Source organism: Garra rufa, chromosome 20 (genome assembly GCF_049309525.1).
Source record: "Garra rufa chromosome 20, GarRuf1.0, whole genome shotgun sequence".
NCBI lineage: Eukaryota > Metazoa > Chordata > Actinopteri > Cypriniformes > Cyprinidae > Garra > Garra rufa.
This window is the reverse complement of record NC_133380.1, coordinates 39,169,587-39,180,097: the sequence shown is the minus strand read 5'-3', so window position 1 is coordinate 39,180,097 and position 10,511 is coordinate 39,169,587. Positions and strand designations below refer to the sequence as shown.

The 10,511-nt window shown below is 38.2% G+C and overlaps 1 protein-coding gene across 1 annotated transcript in view; it reads right to left on the bottom strand.

Annotated features, from left to right (window-relative positions):
• The window catches only part of cdh27 (cadherin 27), an 18,536-nt gene extending 9,039 nt beyond the window's left edge, over positions 1 to 9,497 (bottom strand). The window contains exons 1-7 of the mRNA XM_073826268.1: positions 9,387 to 9,497; positions 7,992 to 8,108; positions 7,450 to 7,599; positions 7,226 to 7,370; positions 2,558 to 2,721; positions 2,089 to 2,217; positions 423 to 605 (exon numbers count right to left, since the gene is read on the bottom strand). Of these exons, the coding sequence (XP_073682369.1) occupies positions 423 to 605; positions 2,089 to 2,217; positions 2,558 to 2,721; positions 7,226 to 7,370; positions 7,450 to 7,599; positions 7,992 to 8,108; positions 9,387 to 9,422 (924 nt within the window). The 5' untranslated portion in view covers positions 9,423 to 9,497. The remainder of the gene's footprint in view (positions 1 to 422; positions 606 to 2,088; positions 2,218 to 2,557; positions 2,722 to 7,225; positions 7,371 to 7,449; positions 7,600 to 7,991; positions 8,109 to 9,386) is intronic.
• Positions 9,498 to 10,511: the final 1,014 nt, after the last annotated feature.

Below are 10,511 nucleotides of genomic sequence, written 5' to 3'. Positions count from 1 at the left end.
AAAATTTTAGATTTTTCTTTTATGCCAAAAATCATTAGGAAATTAAGTAAAGATCATGTTCCATGATGATTCTTTGTAAAATTCCTACTGTAAATATATCAAAATGTAATTTTTGATTAGTAATATGCATTGTTAAGAACCTAATTTGGACAACTTTAAAGGTGATTTTCTCAGTATTTTGATTTTTTTGCACCCTCAGATTCCAGATCTTCAAATAGATGTATCTCGGCCAAATATTGTCCTATCCTAACAAACCATATACCAATAGAAAGCTTATTTATTAAGCTTTCATGTGATGTACAAATGTCAGTTTTGTAAAATTTAACCTTATGACTGGTTTTGTGGTCCAGGGTCATATATATATATATATATATAATTTTTGATTAGATTAGTGAACATGTATTTGTCCACTGTAAACATACCTTAATCACTGTGAGGATTCCATCATTGGTCTCTGGATCAGTGTGGATGGAGAAGTGACCACCATTATCCCCTTGTATGGAGTATCTGACCCTCCATGCAGCAGTGAGACGCGTGTCAGCATCAGTCGTATGTATTTTGAGAGGTGAGCTACCAACTGTCCCTTCCACCACACTACCTGAACCCTGGGTTAGTGGGAAAATAAAAATAGTTAATCCAAAAATTAAAATTCTGTCATAATTTACTCCCTCACATGTCGTTGCAAACCTATATGACTTTCTTTCGTCTGTCATACACAAAAGAAGATAGTTGGAAGCAGTGGCGTAGCAAATCAGCCCTGACCCATATGCAAAATATTTGTACGGACCCCCCAATAATTATGGGCTCCAACTCAGTTGTTTTTTTCTTAAAGGAGTAGTTCACTTTCAAAACAAGAATTTACAGATAATGTACTCACCACCTTGTTATCCAAGATGTTCGTGTCTTTCTTTCTTCAGTCGTAAAGAATTGTGTTTTTTGAGGAAAACATTTCAGGATTTCTCTCCATATAGTGGACTTCTGTGGTGCCCCCGAGTTTGAACTTCCAAAATGCAGCTTAAATGCAGCTTCAAAGGGCTCTAAATGATCCCAGCTGAGGAAGAAGGGTCTCATCTAGCGAAATGATCGGTTATTTTCCAAAAACATTTACAACTTATATACTTTTTCATCTCAAACGCTCGTCTTGCCGAGATAGATTGTAATTTCTTTTTTTAGAAAATAACCATTAATAATTATCTTTTGCTAGATAAGACCTTTTTTTTTCTCGGCTGTGATCGTTTAGAGCCCTATGAAGCTGCATTTTTGAAGTTCAAACTTGGAGGCACCATAGAAGTCCATTATATGGAGAGAAATCCTGAAATGTTTTCCTCAAAAAACACCATTTCTTTACGACTGAAGAAAGAAAGACATGAACATCTTGGATGACCAGGGGCTGAGTACATGATCTGTAAATTCTTGTTCTGAAAGTGAACTACTCCTTTAAGTACATAACATTACGTGAGTATTCACAAGCTGTTTTATTTACTGTATAAATGCTTGGAAATAATATTTAAAGTTTGCAAGACCATATTTGTAGCACGCAAGTCTCAGCCTATAAATTCTGTAAATTTTATGGCAAAATGCAAACAAGAAATGTATTTTTACACTCTTTCATTTTTAGTGAGATAACTATATTCACCTCAGATCAAGCGGCATGTGAATCAATGATCCTTTCCTTTTTAATATTTGCAGCAAGAAATAAACATGAAAAAATATTTCAATGCATTTCAATGCAAAAAAAAAAAAAAAGTCACATGTTTGACTTGGAGCCACAGCCTCTTTTTTTGTTGGACGGGGTAGACAGAATTTTCACGTTAACTTTATGCAATATAACATGGTTTTATTACATGAATTCTTTCATTTTAGTAAATCAAAGAAGTAATTTAAAGCATGCTATAGATACATTTATCATGTCTGTGAGGCAAATATTCGCTGAGTTTAGAGTTAACTGTTTGGTTACCAACATTCTTCAAAATATCTTATTTTGTGTTCAACTGAAGAAAGTAAGTCTTACAGGTTTGCAACAACATGTGGGTGTGTAAATGATGACAGAGTTGTCATTTTTGGGTGAACTATCCCTTTTACACTAACCGTTTGCCCTGTGATAACTGGCAGATGGTTGTTGCCATCCTGAAGGCTGATGACTACGGTCGCTGTGTTTGACAGCTTTACAACTCCACGGTCCTTCGCTTCAACTGTTATAGTATATTTATTAGCCACCTGAAAAGAAAACCGGTTAGACTCAAATATACATACTCAGAAAAACAGAAAAAATCCCACGTTAACTTTAAATCACCTTACAAATGTCAAGATATTTTAAAGACATGTTTTCACATGTTGCTTGAACACTGAAAGTGGACTACGATGCCTGTTGGTCTTTCAGGCACAAACGTGATGGCTCATGTCTTGTTACTGCAATATCCCAATGCTAGCATGACACCCTGGTTTTACAGCCATGCATATGCCATAGGCCATACAGTATGTTATGCGCTATGCAAGTAACAACAAAGTAATATTATGCATTGAGTAATTCAAATTGTGTCTGCACTGGGCTTGTTACCTCATAATCAAAGCACCCTTTAAAAGATATTGCACCACTTTGTTGGATGTAGAAGTCCAAATTTTTAGTTGTTGGAGTGACAGAAGTGATTTTGTAATCGATGGTGGAATTCGGGGTTCCTGGTGCATCCCTGTCGATTGCTAAAACACCTACAATAAAACCACCTGCAAACAGATAATATAAAAACACGACTTAATTGCTTTTATAGTTATTCAGAAAATTTTAATCTATTATTTGCTCATGTTGTAACTCGTTTCAAAACAGAAAATCTAAATACTGTACTTGTTATCTTTTCCATACGATTACAATAAACAGGGACTGGTTATGCCTCAAAAATAACACAAAAACACTTTTCTGTTCCTCAAACAGTACACTCTTACAAATAAAAGTGCTTTAAAAGGTTCGTCAAGCGATGCCATAGAAAAAACATTTTTGGTTCCACTAAGAACCATTCAGTCAAAGGTTCTTTAAAGAACCATCTCTTTCTTACCTTTTTATACTCTCTCGCCACAAAGAACCTTTTATGAAACAGAAAGGTTCTTCAGATGTTTAAAGTTCTTTATAGAACCATTTAGACAAGAAAGGTTCTTCTATGGCATCGTGAAGCACCTTTATTTTTGTGTAGAGCATTGTGCAATCAATGCTAAGGTCATGGAACTGATTAAATGTTTACTTGGAGCCATTTAATAAGCTAATAACTGCTGTCACCGAATCATTAAAATCGTAATTTGAAGTGGATCGAGCAATTAAAATGACCGGAAGTCTTAATGTTGTAAAAGAACGATTTGTTCACAAATCAGACACTGGTATTTATCTTGAGGACATCATGGTTTCCATTAATAACAAATAAAATTCGTATGGCATTAAAAAACTTGAAATGTAGCACAGAAGTCATAAAGGCCACCTCAATATTATTTTCATGGTGTTCTTTTTTTAACTTGAACCTGCCGAATTTCATAAAAGCAAAATATAATTTAGTAATTCTTCATGAAGGTTAACATAATTTGTATAATTTCAGATTTTTTCCCCATATTTTAATCATGAGAATTTTCAGATGCCTTTATTGAATACACTCAGATCTAGACTTTCAATCTTCAAATATGTAAATCAATAATACATTTTTCATTATTCATTGATATAGAACAATTCAACTTAAAGCAACACTAAAGAACTTCGCACCCTCTACAGGTTGGAAGCGGAATTGTCCATTACCGCTGTCGTAAATAATTTAGCCTACCGTCGCGTCTCATGCACGTTATTTGTTTGGAGGCTATCCAGGACCGGCTTTGGAAATAACGAAGTCCAGTGACAAGGTAGAGTATGTTGCATGACTTTATGAAAGTATGAAAACGAAATAAAACATAATAATGACATTGTTTGCTATTTATTTTAGCCGTAAAGCAAGTCGCATTTGTAGTCTCATTTGAACTACAAAACCGCTACCCTACGACCCACACTTAGCTACATAGTGCTGTTATGGCCGATAGAGGGTCGCAAAGCGAATACGAAAGTGCCGTTTCACCCTGTAATGAGTTGATGAACCACTGACACGAGTTCGGAAACATTATTTTAAGGTAAAAAAAAAAAACTCTTTAGTGTTGCTTTAAAGTCCAAAGGAAAAGCTGTTTTCACCATTTCCATCTCAAAACAAATGGTTCTGTAAGATGTGGCAGAAATTACTAATGGTTCAGAAAAATTACTAAAATGGCAGAATGGCAATGATGCTGGTAGTCCCATTAAACTAGTCAAAACAGTTTAAGATGAGACATTGCAGGTGAATAGGGTAAAAAAAACAACAACTAATAGTTATTTCCTTGCTTACTGTCACATCCCCGGACTTTCATGTTGGTTTCTCCCATTCTCCCCCGCAGTTCAGTGTGTGTTTGGTTCCTCCTTCATTGTCTCCACCTGGATTTGTAATCAGTCTGTGTATTTAAGGTGTGTGTTTTCCCCTGTACTCTTGTCGGTCTTTGATGTTATATGGATGTCTTACCCTGCTGTTCCTGTGTCTGCTTGTATTCCGTTGGATTTATTAAATATTCGTCTTTTACTACATCGTTGTTCGTGTGTTCCTGCCTACATCGTGACAGAAAGACCGACCAAAACAGATATTTTGTTGACGTGTTCACCTCCGTTTTGTTTGCCGTTCGTTTTTCCCAGTCTTTTTGTTTCCGTTGTGTGTCTTTTATGGATCCCCTACTACGTCCAGAATTCATCCTCCTTCGGCTGAAGCAGGGGGAATTGCCGCTCGAGGGCTACACGTTAATGTTCCAGCTAGTAGCTAACACCACCAGCTACTCGGACGACACGCTCTGCGCGTTCTATGACGCGAGTCTAAACGTGTCATGCAGAGCGCCGTCGTCCGAGGACGGCCCTCGAGCCGATTTTGCCTCGTTTGTGGAGTGGACACTGGCGAGAAACCGATCCTCGTTTCCCGCCTGTTCCAAGGAGAATCTCGCCAGTGTCACTCCAGACCCAGAGCCCAGCCAGCCACCCCGACCGACGGATTATGAGCCCATTGTAGACGGAAAGCCCGAGCCCGGAGCGACAGCAGTGTGGAGCGCCGATGGGGTCATATCATCCGACCAGGTACGAGAGCCGGCCACTACATCTGCGACGGTGGAGTGCTGCGTCGAGCAAGAAGGGGCGGTAGAGAGCCCCGCCCACTGCACCGTCACTGAGGGTGAGCTGGAACAAGATTTTGGGGATGTAATTGACTGTGTCATGGAAATACCTATCTGCCTGGACTTCCCACCCACCCTCCCTCTTCTGCCTAGTCCTGAATCTCCGCTGGTTCCGCCCAGCCTTCCTGAATCCCCGTTGTCGACTGTCTGTCCCCTTGCTCACCCTCAGTCCACCATCTGTGCGGTGGGTTCGCCGCGGGTCTGCCAATCTCCATCGGTGTCATGGCTGGAGGATCCCTCACCATCGCCTCCAGCCTCAGAGTCCTGGACTCCGCCTCGGCCCTCCGACCCTGCGGCTCCACCCCGGCTCTCTGCTCCCTCGTCTCCGCCGTCGCCCGTCGATCCACCAGCTCCACCGGGCACCATCGTCCCTCCGGCTCCGCCCTGGTCAGTCGTCGCCCCACCTTCGCCTCTGGACTCTACTCCTCCGGCTGTGCCTCGTCGCGCCGTCCCACCGGCTCTGTGGACCTCCTCCCTCCCGCGGGCACAGCCTCGGTCCTCTGTCGCTCCGGCTCCGCCGCGGATCTCCGGATCTCCATCTCCGCCTTGGTCGCCAGAGCCTTGGGTTCCACCTTGGATCATCGGCTTTCCGCCTCGGGCTCTCCCACCACCTGCTCCGCCTCTGTCGGTCGGCCCCTTGGAGTCGTCAGCCCTTCCTCCACCATGGCTCCTCCCTCCATCGGTTCCACCGTGGGAATACATCTTGGCTGCGTTCTGGGTCCCACCTGGCTCCTCCTGCTCCAGCCCATTTCTGTCACATCCTTGGCTCCTCCCTCCGTCACCACCCTGGACTCCATCTTGTGCCCTCCTCCCGGGAGTCCGTCCTCCGCCGAAACCCCCTCCTAAGACTGTTTGTTGTTTCCTGTTTGACGGCGTGAGGACACGCCTTCCGGGAGGGGGAGGTAATGTCACATCCCCGGACTTTCATGTTGGTTTCTCCCATTCTCCCCCGCAGTTCAGTGTGTGTTTGGTTCCTCCTTCATTGTCTCCACCTGGATGTGTAATCAGTCTGTGTATTTAAGGTGTGTGTTTTCCCCTGTACTCTTGTCGGTCTTTAATGTTATATGGATGTCTTACCCTGCTGTTCCTGTGTCTGCTTGTATTCCGTTGGATTTATTAAATATTCGTCTTTTACTACATCGTTGTTCGTGTGTTCCTGCCTACATCGTGACACTTACCCAGTTGATTGATTACTTTGATAATTGCAAAAAATGTTTGTATTACACGTTTTCTAAAATGTTAGGTTTAAATATGCAAATAAGGCATTATTTAATAAAATATGTGCTGATTTGCACAATTTTCTAGTACAAAAATCTAAACACTGGATGAAGTCAGTTTCAAATTATTGCTTAACATTTTTGACATATTAAAGTCAAATGTTTTTACAGAGGGAATTTGGGGTATATCATTTTGTGACTGTAATTCAGAATAAAATTAGAACAGACAGAAAACACTTTTTTTTTTAACCATTTTTGGGGGAATAAAATGTATAAAACCAAGCAAATTATATATGAAGAAATCCCTCTGTAAAAACCTTCAGGATATAGATAGGAATAAAAATGTAAAGTCTGGTGTGTGTAAGTGCTACTGAAGTGGAGATTTATGGCTCAGTGCAGGAGAAAAAACTCATTTTGAGAAAACAGCCTTTAAAAAATATGTATTGTAAATGAAATCTCTCGACACAAATAGATAAAATGGTATAAAAGACTTAACAGTGTTTTTTTTGGGGGGGATGTTTTCTTTCCACTAGTCTGAAAAAACACTTTATGAAAAACCAAAAAGCCCAAAATCTCTAACTTGACAGGTGCATGAAAAAACGTTTTTGCCTCCAGTGTCTCTCCTTAAGGGAGTTTAACTTCTAAAAGTCAAAACCAGACATATCTATTGTTAAAGAAACATTTCAGTAAACATTTGCAGTAAATCAAACGTGAAACACACATGATTACAGCTGATGAAAATGCTACAGTTCAGCAATGATACTGACCTTGTTTTGCTGCTTCGTTTATAGTTACATCATAAACCTTTCTCTGGAATACCGGCGGGTTGTCGTTGATGTCCAGTATGTTGACCTCCATGCCTAGTTGTGTGTCTATGGCCAAGTTGGACTTATTTCTTGCTTGGAAGGTCAGCTTTGAAGGGAGGATGAAATTAGTTTTAAACCTATGACCTTCATATTACCATCTAATAAAACAATCTGGTTCCACTTACTATCAGAACACTGTACTGCTCAAAGTCAACTTTACGGAGGACTTTAATGACTCCCGTGTTTGGATCAATAGACAGGACACCCTTTGGGTCTTCATCCACACCTTTGCCTTTAAGCCTGAACTCCACTAAATAGCTACGGTCCAGTTTAATCTAGAATTTGGCCAAAAGAAGTTAGGAAAGCAAGTTTTATAACATCACAGCACAACTACTTAATAATTTGTCATTAAAATGTTTTTTTTAAGTGTTTTTTTTTATTACTGTTTTCATTTAGGCTAAATGAAAACAGTAATAATATGAAATATTCAAATTTAAGGTGAGACACTTCAGGTGAGTAGGGTAAAAAAATTAACTAATTGTTATCGCCTTACTCAGTTGATTGATTACATTGATAACTGCAAAAAAAAATTTCTATTAAAAGTTTTCTAAAATGTTAGGTTTTAATATGCAAATGAGGCACTATTTAATGAAAAATGCACATTTTTTAAGAGAATTCTTTGATTAATTGTTTAAATTGTACATTATTTCAGAGAAATGCTGTTTACCTGCCCAAGGTCATAGGGGAAAGGTCCCGGGTGTTCCTCCACGATGTCAAACGAGTCTATAATCCACGATCTTTTATGGCGTCTGAGAGGCTCCGTGCTGCACAGACAGATCATTCCCTTTCAACAGAAACAGTGTGTGTTATTTAGTGTATAAACATATTACAAAAATTAAGACCAGAAAAAAACTAAAGGTTAGAGACATTTTCAAAAGCACCTCACCTAGATGATGTGAACATGGAGCAGCAGCTTTGTTTTACTATTGAAAATGCCATTCAATCATTAACATTCAGGTCATTTTTGGTCATTTCTGTCATGAAGGCAGGGTCAAAGGACACATATTTTTTGTGCACTTTTTGAGACTTTTTGAGCTTATAATGTGTGTTTACCTGAGAGAAATCAAAGTTGTGAAACTGGTTTGGGAAAGGCTATAGACTCTCCTTTGTTGTTGTTTTTCTCAACTGACCCCCAGAGAAGAACTCAATAGGTGCTCATGTTATAGGATTACACATATAAAAGCTCAGACTGCTATAACATGTCTAATAATAATTATTATAATAGTATTATTCTGTCTTTAATAATAATTATCTATATACTAATCTAAATATATATATATATATATCTATATCTATATACTGATTACTGATTAAGACTGAGATCCTAACAATCACAATATGTGACCCTGCACCACAAAACCAGTCTTAAGTCGCTGGGGTATATTTGTAGCAATAGCCAAAAATACATTGTATGGGTCAAAATTATTGATTTTTCTTTTATGTCAAAAATCATTAGGAAATTAAGTAAAGATCATGTTCCATGAAGATTTTTTGTAAAATTCCTACTGTAAACCTATCCAAATGTAATTTTTGATTAGTAATATGCATTGCTAAGAACTTAATTTGGACAACTTTAAAGGTGATTTTCTCAGTATTTTGATTTTTTGCACCCTTAGATTTCAGATTTTTCCAAATATTGTCCTATCCTAACAAACCATACATCAATAGAAAGCTTATTTATTGAGCTTTCATATGATGTATATATCTCAGTTTTGTAAAATTTAACCTTATGACTGGTTTTGTGGTCCAGGGTCACATATCAGAATAATAACAGAGAAATCAATGAATTAGTGGTTTTAATTTGAATTGTACTTACTTTTTTCAAAAAAGCCAAAAATATTCAATATGAATGAATTAGGTGCTGTTAGGTAAAAATAGCTCCATTAAGTAATAAAAGTACATTTTTGCTATTGCTTTTCTTTGCAAAACACTATAAGTATAGGTTTCTATAAGTAACATACCAAACAAGCAACAGAATAAAAAAGACATTTTGATTTAAGATTTCACTGAATCTTGAATTAACCTACTGCATAAGTTTGACAACTGCACAAACTGTACTTACCACAAGCACCAAGTAGCTGAACATCATTGTAGCCATCACAATTTCAGTTGCATAATAAGAGATAGAAAGCGTTAACACTGGAATCTCACAGACTCTCACGCTCAGACCTGCTTCTGCTTTGAACTGAGAGCACGATCATACCTGTGTAGTGCAGAAGTAGAGGTAACTACACCCTGAGGGAGTGTTAGTTATGCAGTACCAGTATGCAGTGTACACATGAAGACATTATAGAGAGAGACAGTACATACGTTTCTATAGGGGGAGAGAGAGAGGAAAAAAGAGAGTTAGGCCTATACCACAAAAAAAAAAAAAAAAAAAAATTAATTGAGAAATTAATTGAGACTTAAATAAGACTTAAGTAATAAGTAATAGCATTTTCAAAAAGTATACTTTAAAAAAAAGTGTTGTTTTAAGTAGCTATAACCTCAAAATTTTTTGTTAAATGTTATTGAAATGGCAGTGGGTTAAGAAGAACTACATAAAAAAGTTCATTAAGTTGGCTTGAAAAAGCCTGATCTGAAAGTGTGAAAAAGTTTAAAAGTTTTAGAAATTGTAGAAATGTTGTGGCTTTCAGTCCAAAAGTGATTAAAGTTTAAAGTCGTTTAACGTAATGTTTTGAAGGCAACACAGTCTGTCAGATGGATAAATGAATAGATTGCATGTTTTAGCATGTTGTTAGCTTGTTTCTAACTCATTCAGCATGTTACTAGCATGTAGCTAGCATGATTAGCAAGTTACTAGCATGTTTCTAACATGAGTAGCATTTTGCTAGCATGATTAGCATGTTGTTAATTAGCAATTAGCCTGATTGGCTTGCTGTTAGCATGTTTCTAGCATGATTAGCATGTTTGTAACCCACTTAACATGTTGTTAGCACGTTTCCAGCATGATTCGCATGTTGTTAGCATGTTTATAGCGTGATTAGCGAGTTATTCGCATGTTACTAGTATGATTAGCATGTTGTCAGCCTGTTTCTAGCATGATTAGCATGTTTGTAACCTAATTAACATGTTGTTAACATGTTTCTAGCATGAATAGCGAGTTATTAGCATGTTACTAGCATGATTAGCATGTTGTCAGCCAGTTTCTAGCATGATTAGCATGTTTGTAACCTAATTAACATGT